Genomic DNA, 15,945 nt, shown 5'->3' with positions numbered 1-15,945 from the left:
CTGAATTTCTGCTGTGATATTTGGACAGTAGGTTCAGAATTTGTCATAAACAACATGAAAGAATGGATCCATCCTGCCTTTTATCTATTGTTCAGGCTTCTGCTGCAGGTGTAGTGTTGTGTGGGGGATGTTTTCTTGTCAGTCTTTAGGTCCCTTACTACCAACTGTGCATCACTCAATCGCCACAGCCTACCTGAGGATTGCTGCTGACCATTTTCATCCCTTTCTGATCAGTGCACTGTTCTTCTATAGCTTTTTTTTAAGTATTTCAAACTGGTTTCTTGTACTTGACAATCAGTTCATTGTACTCAAACTGCCTCACTTCAGTAGCGCACCTTTAGGATGTGGTGGAACTGGAGATTCACAACATGGATGTGCTGCCAACAGCAGCAACTGTATGATGCTATCTAGCAAGGTGGACCTAATAAAAAGGTAAGAGTATATCTCAAAATGTCCATAGCCCTTTGTCTTCTTCATATGATGATTTCCTTGCAATGTTTTTCTCCTTTCTAAGTACCAAATTAATTCATGACTTTTTATTTTCCAACCCACTAATTCATAATGTTCAAATACTCATTTTAAACTTGTACTTACTTGTACCAAATTCCATTATGGCTCAGCCGGAATTTCAAATGTGAATTTGAGTGGCAGTGCTACAAAGAGACGAGACTAAAAGGAGAGAAATCAGAAAAGGAGAAAATGAATTGTAATGGAAGCTTTTGTAATAATGTTTATGCAGCGTGTTGGATTGCTAAAAGGAAATTGAATTGGGGGAGATAAAGAAGCAGTGCAGACATAAGTGAAAGAACGAGAGGGTGACTGATACAAGGAGGATTTTAATATGATAACCTATAACTGTTTCACAAACACACACTCCTCTGTCATGCCAATAAAGCACATCCTACAGAGAGAGAGAGAGAGAGGGAGAGAGAGAGAGAGAGATGCTCTGGCTTTCATCAGTCACATCTCGCTGTGGGAGGGGGATTGAAGCGGCTGCCTCGGAGCTCTCCGGTAACAGAGACAGTAGACGGCACTGACTCACGCTGACGATCCACGCACAGCACATTTTAGACTCTACCTGACCTGCAGTTGAAGATCCGACAGGAGGGCGATTATGAAGGCATAAGAGAACTTTCCTCTGATTTTTTTTTTTTTTTGGGGGGGGAAGGCTGTTTCACCATCTTTCCCTTAAATTCGGACATCAAATAAAGTCAGAATGTACATCAGTGATTTATAAACACCAGATGGCGGTGAGCTGAAAAATCACTAAAACACATCTGAGTGTGTTGGGACGGGACACGGTGTTATTTTTCTCCCCTCCTTGTCTTTTATTACAGAGAACTTCGTTTCCACTGGTGGCGGACCTTCTAGGCTATTTTTGTCCTTAATTTTGTCAGACATTATCCGACCCCCTTCTTCTCCCTCCTCCACTACCGCCTCGTCCTCCTCCTCCCGTTCCTCCTCCAACCGTCTTCAGTTGGTTTAAAAAAACAGAAAGAAAAGAAAAAGAAAGCCACCAAGGAGACAAGACTACACTCTACCCGCCAGCGTTCAAAGGGAATCAAAACAATCTAATCAACATCAGCACAGGACTGGACCCTGACAAGGATGCTACTCCAGCACAGAGGCTACTAGACGGTCCAAACAGCCTTTGCCAATATGTTCAGGCCAGGTAAGGAAAGAGGGCTCCACTTGTTTTTGTTGCTGACGACGTGGAGCGCGTGTAGTCGGTGTGTGCGAGCGACCACATTTTTTGTTTGTTCTTTTGAGAAATTAATTTAGTTACATTTTGGGCAAATTGAGTCACAGACGAGGCTCTCGGTGTTTCTCAAACTTCCCAGTCGTCTCTTGTCCGACGTGGTGGCCGCGACTGGGAAGCAGATTAAATATTTATTCACTTCATGTAAAAATTATTCTTAAAATAGCGAACCGCTGCCGCACTGCAGTTTGTAGGACCTGTCTGCACGAGGGTGGCTGGTGCTGTTGCTACGCGCGAGCTAGAAACGGGTAGAGAGCACGTGAGAGTGGAATTGAAAAAAAGTTTGCAATTTGACTGTTTTTCTACAAAAGTTTCCCCCGTTTTTTGGCGCTTTGTGTTAATCCGCGTGACAGAAGGAGGCGCTCAGCCCGTGTATTTCTACTTGTCGCTGAAGTGAGGGAGACGGTGGCTCTCCCCACGGGTTCCGCGGGCCCAGGGAGACTAAAAACAGGTGTAAAAGTGTCTCCCAGAGAATAGCTGTGCGCTGTTTACTCTGACACTGACACGCTTCCGTGTTGCGGTGAGAAAAGGTATTAAGTTTTACCACGATGACCTTGCCTGCTCATGTGTTGATAAAGGAGAGCCCCATTTCCCTCCCGCCACCTCTTTCTCCGTGCGTGCACGCGCATTGACAATTAAAAATCACGAGTGACAAATCCCGTGAAAAAAAAAAAACAATTTCACAAATTCATTTCCGGTATTAAACAACACACCAACCTTTCTGAAATTATTAAATAGTGCTGTGATGCAAAGTGTACGGAAAGTACACGCACACTCACACACACGTTTTAAAGAAGAGTATTTGTGATGTGGAGTGGTGACTCATCTGCCAATTGCCCCCCCAAAACATGTATGCATGTTGGGCTCCAGTGAAAGACAGCTTGTCTGAGAACTGTTTGGAAATGAGTGCAGTCCGCGGCTGAATGAACCCCGAGAACATAATGGAAAAACATTCTTTAATAGAGACACTGGATGTCTGTCATTTGTCATTTCCATGCAGCTCAACGCAGAGCAGGGAAACAACACACATACATCCATGCACATCATAATCTATTAGCTCACTTGGTTGGCCTGAGTCAGGTCACAAGCTGGGCGATCTCCTCATTAAGGGTATGACCTAATGGGCTTGACAGAGGGCTGATTAGTGCTGTCACTGTGTGTGTGTATGTGTGTGTGTGTGAGAGAGACAGAGCACAAGAGAGAGGGAGAAAAGAGTTTGCTGGCTAGAGGGAGACAAGCTTTAATTTTAATCTTCCTGTAATTTCAGATGGATAGCATCCACCCACCCACCTACCCGCACACACAGCAAAAAACACACAGTGGTGATGGCTGATGCGCTGCTTTGTATCTCCTCCTACAAATATGTGACTGTCAGTCGCAATAATAAAATCCAGAGTAATTGTGCAGTCTGCCTGAGATACAGTTATCTTTGTCTGTCACCTTTACCCACAGTATGTCTCTGCAGTGGGATAAAACAAGAGTGAGAGAGTGAGGAGAAAGAGGATAAGTGTTTTTGTGTAATGAAAACTCCCTCTCTCTTTCTCTCCTTGTCTGTCTCTCATTCTTTCTATATCTCTCTGCTTGGCCAACCAGCTCCTGCTGCCAGCCTCAAACTGAGAGCGGCCTGGCAGGCTGATTGGCTACTAGCTTGCTGGTTTGGGTGGCTGCCGAAGCTTTGTTTCCCAGCGTGTTTGAAGCTGGATTTGTCTCCCTTACTTGACTTTGCCTCTGTTACCCAACTTGTCAATTTCCCTATTTATCTACATTTTTTTCCTGCAGTAAGATGTATACAGGCACTGAACAAACCGAAACAAAACAAACCTTAAAATTAGTCACAAAAAGAATAATGGCCACTTAACAAAAAAGAGAAAAAAAGGCTTTGCTATGTTCTTTAAAAGTGCATACCGGTTTTTATTCTCAGCTATTTAATGGATGCTCGTGGCTTCTGAATAAAACAAACAATTAGTGAATTATTCAAATATCAGATCATTGTAATAAAATAAAACCCCACAAACTGAAAGACCTTTATCTCACATGCAGCTATTAAATATGTTAAATTCTTACATTTTAGTGGGTACATTAGTTAACAGTTGGTATTTTAACTAAAACCTAAAATGATTGGTCAATTATCAGCTACAGATAATATTTTTAGCAGCTGATTCATCACATTTTAAAATTTAGACTATTTCAGAACCGGTGCTAATGTTGCTAACCAATGCAGACTTGTTTGGATAACTATTTAGCAAATTCTAAGACATATTCTTTTTTTGTTTTCCCTTTGAGAAAAATGGGATTAAAGCACATCAGATTAACCCTCTCAGGTTCAAGACATCATAAGCGGTAGACCTAACCCTGTATTTCTGGAGAAAGGCAAATTCATTACTCTGGGAACTCTAGGGTTAGAGTTAGGGCTAGGATACTTGTAGATGATGACTTAGACCCAAAGGGTTAAGTGTCTGTCCACCTAATAAGCAATTATACCCATAAAGCACAGGTAAGCTCATTCAATGTTTAGCACAGCTAAGCACAAGTAAGTACTTGTGGAAGCAATTTGTATCTCAAGTCCTATGCCATTATACCAGAAACCTTACAGCCCAAATCAATATTAGTAGAATTACACAACTCTCAAAACTGATTTGACATGACAATAAAATAAAAAATCCTTCATTAAAAATTAATTTAAAGTCACTGACCTGGTGTGGGCAGAAGATTTATTTAAAAGGCAAGATTATACTTTGTTTAAGGGACACAGACTGAAATGGCCTCACGTTAAATACATTATGATGGCTTAGACATTTAAATAATGTTAGCCACCTCTAACGTTGGGTAATGCTAGCTGCCTCAAACAAAATGGTACCGTGTAATTCAGGATAACATAAGAAGGAATTGGAAGGATTTCCCCATTGGTGTTGTTTGGATAACCACTTAGCAAATCCTAAGACATATTCTTTTCTTTATCCTTTGAGAAAAAATGGATTAAGCACATCTGATTAACCCTATGAGGGTTAAGACATCACTGGCAGTAGCCCTAACTCTGGATTTCTGGAGAAAGGCAAAATGATTACATTTGCATTGTTTGCATTTTGCCTTTTGTGAATCAGTTATCATCCATTGGTCATTTGCCTCAAATCCAAAGGACTTCCACTTGCTTACTGACTTTCTTAGCAACGAGCTGCAGCAGCTGCACTGCTTCCATGTCAGTCATGTAGTATTTGCTGTCCTTATGGGCAGTCTTCTTTTTTTAAATATGTGAGCATGGACAAAAACATGCCCACTTTGCCTATGGTACAAAAAACCAAACAAACAATACTGTTGTGTTCCTACTTGGTACCATGAAAAGATGAGAGGCTTGCATAAGTAACTATTAAAAGTACTTTTGGAAGTACCCAGTGATGTACAGACAACTATCAGTCATAGACAGAAAAGAACTACAAACGTTCCCCAACAAATTTTCATGAGCATCTTCTTTTTATGATTTCTGTGCTGATTTATTCACATTTTTTCCAAGTGCACATCAAACATAATGATATGATCGGCAAAGCTAAGTCTTCATCTGTGTGTAACATTACTCTGCGTGAGATTTAAATGAGTAATGGTTCAGAGGAGTAAACATGTTGATGCGCTCCTTTCACCTGACGCAATATCTTTGCCTCACGTGCCTTCCTCATTGGCCTTCTTCCTACGCAACTCTTGAAGACTAAAAGTTGCTGCCTGGATTGGATGAAGAAGTTCAATCTATATGTAAGAGAGCACGGTCGTGCAGCTCCTACTCGAGCTGTGAACTTCAGCCTTTAAAGACATGACACAGGGTCTTCCTTGCTTCTCATCACTTTTCAATACGATTTCATCCTCTCACTTGTCGTCATCATTCCTGCCGTTGGATACACCCTGTGATCCAGAAAGAAAAAATGAGCAGTATTTGAAATACTGAAATGTTCTGTGTTACTACATTCAGCCATGATAATCTGTAACGAACGTCAGCTCTGTACTGAATTTCACTGATCAATATCAATATATGATGTTAAAATTGCAAGTCACTGTTCATACAGGCTATAGCCTCAGCCTCGCTCCAGGCTCTCTCTGGGCCCCAGTGTGAATAAAGCCCTCATCTGATTAACAGACTTTTTAGCAGCGTTATGAAATTTAAGTCGTTCCTGATTAAACCTCCAGTTTTTATTTGCATACTATACTACACGTTCACGTCGGATTGCTGACCGTCATTTGTCACCTCCGAGCCTGCTTTCTCTTCGGATGAAGCACAGTATCATGAAGTACATCTGATGGCATTGTGACAGAAGACTAATGCCACATCTTTACTTTCTCTGTGAGCTGACAGTTGCATTGGCACGCATACATTTTGCCTGCAGGCCACTGTCAAGTCTACAGTCACACAATTAGAAGCTGCTGTTGCTCGTTTGCTTTGTTATGCATGCGTGTGTGTGTGTGTTTTGTAGATGAGTGCTGTGGTAGACGATAATAACATATGGATTGGTGACAAAATGTTTATTCGGGTCGTGAAGCACCAAATGGTGGAGTAATTGAGAGCTGAGATTGATCCAAATTTGCTCTTGCTGCACCGACATCCTGAGGCAGCAGACAGATTTTACAGATTAGGACAATATAGGGAACATTATGCTTTGTGTGGATTTTGTGGATATATTATATTAGAGAACTAAATCATCTTGGGATTTGATTACAGGAATGGAAGTCATATCATAATCAATTACATCCCTAATGCAAGTCACAGTGGAGAGCGGGATGAAACGCATCGCCACACACACCGCCACACGCAGCGAGTGTCCATGTGATGGCTGTGCATATCAATGACCTTTGCACATCTTTGCACCGCTCCTCCTGCCTGATCTCAAGGTCACTCACGGACTCCTTCTTTCTTCCTTCTGCTTTATCCTGAGCTCAGTGTGGTCCGCCTGCTGAATTCTATTTTATCATTATGTCTCACCACAATTTTCTGGAACGTGCACGGCATTTACAATCGACGCGCCGCGTAGAAATGCGTAGAAATAATTACACGGGCTGGTGTTTTACAGCTCCGAGCTTCTAAAGTGGCAAACTCTCACAAACACAATGCAAAAAAAAAAAAAAAAAACAACCCACAAAAAACCTTTAATGAGCAGAAATTGTTTTGATGCTAAATAAACAAACACCGAGTGCTACAAATTATGCAGTACAGAGCATGAAATGGCATTTCACAATGGCCCTGTGGTGTTTTATTCCAACTTTCTTGCCAAGTAAAGCTTTATTACACATTTATTTTTACACCAAACATACCCCTTTTTGCATCTTCTGTATTTTTCACTGGGGTAAAGTGCAAGTTAAGACAGCTATAAGAAAGGAGCCATTTTTCTGCCTTAAAAAAACCCATAAGGCTGCCAAGCAGAATGAACAAAGCTGAAGTGGTTTATTCCTCAGTTCCCTCGAATTAGATTCATACTACTTCTTTAATTGGCAGTGCAGTGAAGTGGCTGCTGATTGTTGGTAAATACGGTGCACTAATTTGCTTATGGATCTCCACAGTTTACCTTGAGAGCTGGCGGCACACACAGCAGGAAGGTCCTGTGTGAATTAAGTGTCCAATCAAAGAAGACATTACTCCCTATCAGGAGTCCTGTGAAGGCCTCTGATTGCAGGTTCACTTAGCAACAGCTGGGGCTAGCTGTGCATTTACTGCATGTACTCTCTCTCTCTGTGAATATGTTTGTGTGTGAATGAGCATGCACATGGATGCGCCTGCATATGTGAGCATGAGAAAGTTTTCAGATGAAAGTGATGCAAATGCCAGTGATCACATAGTCAGAGCATGGTGCTCGTACAGATTTTTAAGTGTGTTCGAGCCTCAGGAATCATTATTGTAAATGTCAGAGCTGATGCATGAGAGGGGAGTTATACTGTGCTGATGCGGCAGGGAGAACAGACAGAAAAATGGACACCGCGAGAAAAGGAGTGGTTATCAGGAGAAAGAATTTACATGGGATACACACAGAGCGAGCCAGTGGCAGGTACAGGTAGTGGAGCTGATATGAGCTTACTGCGTGGATGTGTGCTACCGTGTCACCCGCTTTGACGAAGGAACTTTGGTATTTTCTTGTCTTCAGAGGGAGAGACAGTTGGATGAAGCAGCCCTCTCCTTTTCTGACTGAAAGTGAATGAGACGTAGACATTTTGGAAACATTTGTGAGACATTTCTGTCTGAGACTGACATGAAAGGAAGGATGTACATCTCATGTCTGTGCATTAAGTACAGTGAAGGAGAACCTTGGCTTAGCAGTAAAGCTGGAAGCAGGGGGAAACATGAAGCTTGGCTCTGTTCAGAGATAAAGAAAAAAGTACACCAACCAAAATCTCTAAAGCTTACTAAATAACAGGTTGCATCTTGTTTGTTTATCTTGTGCACCAACAGAAATGTAAAAGAAAAAATAAAAGGGACTGTATGGGGAGTTGTGTGTGTGTGTCTGAGGTATTTCTTAACAAACAGCAGCTCATCCATCTGGCTTTAATGCAGGTTGCCAGATTTATGAGGACTGTTTTTGGCCCTATACAGGCACAGTGATACAAAGTGTTCCAACCTTATTCAGGAAGCAAGGCCAACAAACAGATCCATCATTTAACTCCTGCTAAAAAGTTGTTGTTTTTCTACATCTCATCAAGCATTTGTCATGCATTTGCAAACATACACTTGAACACATACTATAGCCTGCAGCTCTGAAAATTTAAGCCAATACAGAAGTGTCTTAACCCTCATCCTATCGACAGTTTGAAATATATGAACTACCAACTGGGGACCCCAAGAATAATCTACAGTGAGAAGCATCCTAACCCAACCCTAACAAAAAACAATGTCATTGTTATTATTTTTTGCAAAGTTATAATTAATGTGCATATTTTATGAGAATGTATACTTTTCTTTGATACAACCTGCAACTTTTAAGTTAAGCTAAAAGTTTACTGTATTTACCATACCTTTGCTCTGATGTCACTTATTTTTCAGTAATTTTAAACAAACACTATTTGTGTTTAATTTTTATGATGAATCCATTTTGACCCCAATATAGAAAACTCAAATAGACATTACCTCCCAGTATCATGAGAAGTAGTCTTTCCAGCATGTCCTGGGCTCTGCCCTGGGGCCTCCTCACGTCCTCCTCCTAGGACATGCCCAATACACTTCACCTAGGAGATGCCCAGGAGGCATCCTGGTCAGATTCCTGAAACACCTCAGTGGCTTTCCTTTCTATGCGTAGGACTACTCTGAATCCCTCCCAAATGACCAAGCATTTCTATCTCTCTACCTCTAAGGTAGAGTCCAGACAACCTTTAGAAGAAGCAAATTTTTGCTCATATCCACAATGTCGTTTTTTCAGTCACTACCCAGAGATCCTGACCTATGAGTTGACAGATTCAGGGCCAGCTCTCTTGTCACCACAGCCGAGCGTCTGCAGAACCAGTGTCTCTGTCAATCTCCTGCTCCAATTGAAAAGAGGCCACTCCACTCTTTTCCAGCTGAGAACCATGGCCTCAGAGTTGGAGGTGCTGATTCTTATCCCTCGATTAACTCTCCCCTTAACCCTCGATAAAACTAATGGAATCACATCATCTACAAAAAGCCGATATGAGATCCTGAAACCATAAAACCGTCCATACCTGGGCTGCACCTAGAATTTCTGCCCATAAATGTTATTAAAAGAACGAGTATGAGTGGACCAGAAACAGCTAAAGCTAACTAAAGCTAAACAGACGCAATAGGCAGCTATAGCACCCAAATTGTCTCGTGCTGTGCTCAGGCCCTGTGACAGGAAGAGCAAGCAGTTGCTTCCTTCCTGTCTGTGATTCAGGAACAAAGGTAACACCTTTGTGGAATCAGTCTTCAAGCTGAGGACTGGGCAGTGATCAGTGAGAGCTTTGCTCATTCCCAGGAGGGTCATTGCTGCTCAGATCAGGGCTTGTAACACTGCAGCATCATCATCTCTCTCAGGTACATCAGATCCAGCGACTTCTACAACAACATCACACCTTCCAGTCTGGGAAGGTACCCATCAAGCTGATGAAGGCAGCGATGGCATCTGAGTTTTTCTTCTTTATGGCAAATATTAAGTGACCCAATCGTTGAATTTATTAAAACTACATAAACAATATTGAGTTCCTTTTACTGTGGTCCCCTGAGACTGCAAAAGTGTGACATCATTAGGAACAAATTGATAGACAAAGTAAAAAAAATTGGAATGCAGTATCTTTGCTGTTTCCAGGACTGCGGTCTTCTGGACAAAGATCTCGGATCTCGTTCCTGGGATCTGAACTTGAATAACATCCCATTCTTAAGCCAAATGATGTCGGCCAACCTTTGCAGCTATAACAGCTCTGCTCTGATTCATCCTAAAGGTGCTCTATCAGGTTGAGGTCAGGAATCTATGCACGTCAGTGAAGTTCTTCCATGCCAAACTCACTCATCCATGTCTTTATGGACCTTTTACTTTAAAATTTTTCATAGTTGTATAGAAATCTATGAGAAATTTGAACCTATGATGGTTTACTGTTACCCACCTAAGTAAACACTTCCCTGAATGTCTTGATGACTAGTTTGAGGACTTTTTGAATGTGGAATGATGGTCATTACATAAACTGTAGGTTAGAGGAAAACAGACCATGAAGCAAGGTGTGTTTGGGAAATTGTTATGATTGACAGGTTGTACCACATGAGCACGCAGTGTCCCTCAGCTTCTTAGTGAGATCCATCCCTCAAGCATGATATCTCGTTTAAAAACAAAATAAACAAAACAATGGGTGATGTTTCGGTGACTGCATCACCATTTTTATATATAGTTCATGGAAGCAGGAAGACAAATAGAAAACTTTAGAGGTAAAGCTTCCAGGCTTATCGAAAGTTAAGAAACAAACATTGAACCATTCCTTTAAGCTGAAGCCATAAACTTTCTTACAGTTTCCAGCTAAGTGACTTCCTGCATTCGTTCACTGTTGCTGATGAATTAGTCAAAAAGTGCAAAATATGACAGCTGCATTATCAATACGAGTACACCACATAGTGTATTTCTGAACACACTGACATAAAATAAAAAATTTAAATCCTTTGTGTCTAACTCCCAGGCTGTATCTCCTCCATCCCTCCTCTCTCCCCTCAAATCTCCTCGCCTCCCATGTCTTCTCCTCTGTAGCTGGTTCACTCTGTACCTGTTGAATAATTGATAGCTGTTTTGGTTTCCGATAAGGCGTTTGGGGTCCACAGCTCTCAGCAGTATGGGCTTGCTGCTTTCCTCACGGTAGATCACACAGCTCAGTCCGTCCTTTTACTCCCTCTCTCTTCCTCTTCTTCACTGCCTCCCTCTTTTTCCCCCTCCGTGTCTTCTCTTATTCCCCGTCGCAGTTATTCTGATAACATGCTTGTGTGCATGTCGTAGCCAGCAGCTCAAGTTCCAGGTTTTATTTTTGATAAGGCCTTGATATTCATCTTCTTCTGATTACAAAGGAGCATGTAAACATAAATAAATGTAATACTCGGGATATTACCATGGAAACAGAAGTAGTAGATCCAAAAAAATAAGTAGGAAGGATAAGCTATTTAAAATATGCTTGCATGAAGCAGCTCACAGCGCAGCAGCCCTGCCATCATATGCTGGTTGTTGCATGGGATCCAAGGTACACCCTGCTGTTTACAGAGGGTAGTCAAATGAACAGAAACACTTTTTGGAAAAGTTTCAACTTAGGTGGCTGATTCATCAAAGCAAGCACGGAAATGTGCGTAGAGCAGGCTTCATGCCCAGTGACAGAATTTAAGGACGTCTCCTATACTGTCAATCCCTCTTAGTTTCAAGATGACACTATAATTAGTAGTGTCCTGAGACTGTCCTTGTGAGTAAACAGTAAGCTTAGTTGTGCTTTCATTTCCCTCAGGTCGTGTTCTCTGTTCATTTGAATGGGGCTGTGCAGTGGGGGTGCAAACGCAGAGGGCTCTGGCAAGAGAACGTTGCTCAACATTTGCCAGATTACAAAACAATCCAACAAGGCCCAGCATAGGCCACCATTGCATCCACACAGGGAAGCATTGTGGTGTTGTCACACAGTCTAGTCACATGGCAAAGAAAAAGATAAGTGCCAAAATGCATTGTTGCTTTTGACAGTCAGCACATTTCACTGCTTCAGCACATACGTCTTTGATTCTCCTCTGTGGGGATGTGTCACCAAGGCAGTGATTCTGTATTTTAACCTAATCAACTATCTTTATGTAAACCTCACCAAGAAGGTTTTTCTTTTTTTGGGTGAAATAACCTATGCAAACAGTGAATGCAAACACAGCTCCACTTTTAACGTTATACCAGAGAAAGTGTAAAAACATCCTGGTGTAGGCTACAAAGTAGAGTTTCTTGAGTGAATGATAGTAACTTGTGGTGCTACCTCAGCCTTCTACCTCCTAATATGGAGTTTGCTGCTCAGCCAATATGGAAACACTGTAATTGATGTCCTTGAGCACAATGAAAAGACAACTTGTTGAGTATTTCACAAACTGCTCTCAGGTAGAAAGACAAGAGAAAACCTTGTAAAGCGGGTCAAGGTCAAGGATGGTCAGCAAAGGATGTTTTCTTTTCCAGTTTTCATGCAGAACATTTTTATTGTTAAGTCCTGGCAGACAAAAGGTGTTCTTTTTTTTTTAACAAGCATTGTCCTGAAAACATAATCAAATCGTTTATGACATAAAAAAGTTGGATCTGTGACCTTTACACGGCTCAGTGATGTAGTAGTGACAAATGAGAAGCACACCAGCTCTTCATCACAACAAAGTTTTACAATTTTCACAACGTGATGCAGCATCTGAAAACCAACCTAAAGTCAAGGATTTTCATTTCTGGCTTTTTTAGGTTTCCTAAAAATCTGAGAACTTCTAGAGTAAAATAGTAGTAGTTAATAGTAGTTTTTACTTGAAGATGTCAAACTGTGTCAGTTCTTTGAGTTCTTGTGGTTTAGTAACAATGCAAATAGATAAATACTCACTTGTAGCATGTTTTAAACAATTAAAACGCCACTAGATTTACAGGAACCTGTTGACCAGCCACAACCCATATGAAAAGATTGCCACAGGCTAAAACACCAGTATAGGGGGTAAATTTTGCTGGCAGAGACAGTTTTTACATCAGGAGCTGCTCAGTACATCCCGTTTCTCAGACATAGTTTTGACAGATATTTGCAGACAGTGACATCAAGATAACAAACCCTGGAAGCAGTGGAAATTTATGGTTGTTCTTAATTGTGCCATTGCTTAGTTGTTTTTGTGTTAAGCTGTGATTCTCAGCCTGCGTCATACATTAAAAATTGTCACGTTTTGATTTCACATTTAACAGTCCAATAACTTCTTTTTTATGGTTAACATATGCTGCACATTGGACCTCATTCTGTATAATCCACTCATTGTGAAGCAAAATCTTTTCCTCAATTTACTTCATAGTTGTTTTTCATATATTATTTATGTTGTTTTGTCTATACCCCTAAAAACAAATCTCAGAGTGCATGCATATCCCAAAACATATTTAGCGCATTAATATGCATATACTGAAATTCTCTTGCGATTTTTCTTTCTTTTTACTTTTCCCCTTCTAAGCTCTCTGCTCTGGTCTGTCATCCCTGCTGATACAAGAGTGCAGAAAATGTTAAGTGCCTGTATTGGCTGTTACCCAGCATGTGAGGAATTGCAGAAGATGGGTTAAAGAGGGCGAAAAGTTAATCAAACCCAGGACAACAAGTCAATTCCTCTTGATTTACCACATCAATCCCATCTGTCCCACACACACACACACGCAGGCACGCACACGAACATGTGTGTGGCGGTAATTGCTCAGACGCACGCCGACTTATAAGCTCTGTTTTACATCTTCTGCCTCTCTCTTTCTACTGCAGTATAGAACGAGAGGAGCGGCAGCAGTAGCAAGTCTTACATAACTACATCACTGCATTAACGAGCCCATCTGCCTCTGACTGGTGCTTAGACTTACTGTTAGGGGGCTGTTTAAATGACACATAAAGAATATATGCGAACAGACACCAGCGTGACCGCCTTAGCTGTCCTTTTAAGCAGACTGACCAGGTGAAAACAGGCTAAAGATGTCCAGCTTCCTCCATTGATTTTTTTTTAATGAACACAGTTTATTCTGGAAATGTTTTAATGGTTAGGGATGTAGGTTTCTGTAGTGCCCGACTTCTGACTTAATGCAAATTTGAAATTATAATAGAAGGCAAAACCCAATCAAGTCAAAAATAACAACACATTTTACTAAATACCTTATGTGTTTTTTTATTGTTCGTTTGTTTTAAATGCAGCAACCTGTGTCCTGGATTTGAACTGCATAGCAAAGTCCTCTACTCTCATCATACATATGCATACAAAGTCATTTACCAAGACCCCCCCCACCCCTGCAGTGGTTTGTCGTGATCCATATGAGTAATGCTCAGTCCAAGTCTTGACTAAATTAGCCTTTAGGACAACAAGTAGGGAAAAGTCAAACGTGACTTCAGACGAGAAAGCCAGGAGCACACAAAGACACATTTAATGGGTGAAATTAGACGAAATATTTTGTGGGAGTCTGTGTTTGACATGTACTTCAGAGTGACGGGAGGAAGTAAAGATGGAGTGATGTGAGAGAACAGGAGATGAGGGACGTGTGAGAAAGTGTTGTTTGTCGGCTGCCACAGCTTGTTTGTGTCTTCAGTCTGAGTCTCATTATAAAACTGAAGCATGGTGTTTGTACGTGTGTGTGTGTGTGTGTGTTTGTGTGTGTCACACTTAGTCTTACATAACAATCAGTTGCTCAGCTGGGGACACTGTACAGATAAATCCCAGGATGCCTTTTTATTGGACTGAGTGAGGAGGCCTTCTGGAACACAGCTAAAAAAAAAAGTAATCACTGGTGAACTTTTACAGAGCCGGAAAAGTCATAAATGTGCACTCACACTAATATTCAAGTAAATCAGCATCGCTGCATACATCGCTGCACGAACCTGCAGTCATTTTCATGACATTGCATTCATATTTTAGGCATCGCTGGTGCTATTTTTCCAGAATGAGAATGTCAGATAGGCTTTTATACATTTTGTTTCTAGCAGGTTTTTTTCTTGACATATTGAATTCAGATGTGGAACTTTTTTTTGTTAGTAGGTGCATATTTATAATTTTTAATTAAATATATCTAGTAAAGCACCACATGGCATTTGGATTTCTTTTTAGCGCAGCGTTCCCAACAAATCTGGATTCTATTTGTGGCCCTTTTTTGGACTCCCAGGCCTTGGACTGCAGCTTGTTGTGTTTGCAGGACAAAAGGACACAAATGCAGCACTCACAAGGCGGGCTTGAAGAACACAAAACTAGCCTTTAATAAGGTTGAGTGGAAAAGTTCGAATGCCAAACAGACAAGAAATGGCAAAATCCAAAAGCAAAGCATAATGCAGCTGAAACCAGTCGAGATGACGATACAAGGGGAAGTACAACTAATGACAACAGATGATCAAAATAAAACTGGAGACAAGCAAGACGAAGATAAAGACTCAACAGCAAGATACAAGAAGACAGGGAGGCTAGACTGAACCAAATATAAGCAACTGTAAACAGCAGAATACAAAGTAACAAGAATTAAAAGCTAAGCATCCTAAAGGCTAAACAGAGTGACTTATTATAAAAGTAAGGAAAACCTGGACTATAGCTAAGCTAAGGACTCTAAATGATGAACCTCAAGACCCATAAGCAGATAGAGATATTAATAATTGTGAATTCAAAGTCCAAGAATGATAAACTGAGAGTCCAAAAACACAGTACCGTGGAACTGGAATTTCTTGTTCTGCTCTGCAGTGTCACTGGAGTGGAGCATAGCAGCACATGAAGCAGCTCTACACCTGCTGCAGGATCTGGATAGAGCTGCTCTCCAGCTTGTAGTGGATCCAGAGCAGAACAAGGAGTAATATTGCCAGCTGCCATCCAGAGGACTTTGAATCTGTTTGAGACATAAGCCTCACTGGAGAAGCAGCAAAATGATCGTTGGCATTCTCTAAAATAGCATTCTCCTGGATGAATAAAAAAAATTGCTACAATGAGTCACCAAATCAGAGTCACACTGGTTTGATTAAAGTAGAAGAAATATGTTAGGAACTAATATTTCAGGGGATTCAATTCAAAATGC

General features: G+C 41.1%; 1 protein-coding gene across 1 annotated transcript in view; it reads left to right on the top strand.

Moving 5' to 3' along the window:
* Positions 1 to 934: 934 nt before the first annotated feature.
* The window catches only part of rtn4rl1a (reticulon 4 receptor-like 1a), a 104,122-nt gene continuing 89,111 nt past the window's right edge, over positions 935 to 15,945 (top strand). Inside the window, exon 1 of the mRNA XM_025910892.1 lies at positions 935 to 1,672. Within this exon, the coding sequence (XP_025766677.1) occupies positions 1,660 to 1,672 (13 nt within the window). The 5' untranslated portion in view covers positions 935 to 1,659. The remainder of the gene's footprint in view (positions 1,673 to 15,945) is intronic.

Source organism: Oreochromis niloticus, linkage group LG10 (assembly GCF_001858045.2).
Source record: "Oreochromis niloticus isolate F11D_XX linkage group LG10, O_niloticus_UMD_NMBU, whole genome shotgun sequence".
Classification (NCBI taxonomy): Eukaryota; Metazoa; Chordata; class Actinopteri; order Cichliformes; family Cichlidae; genus Oreochromis; species Oreochromis niloticus.
This window is presented reverse-complemented; position numbering and strand designations above follow the sequence as displayed.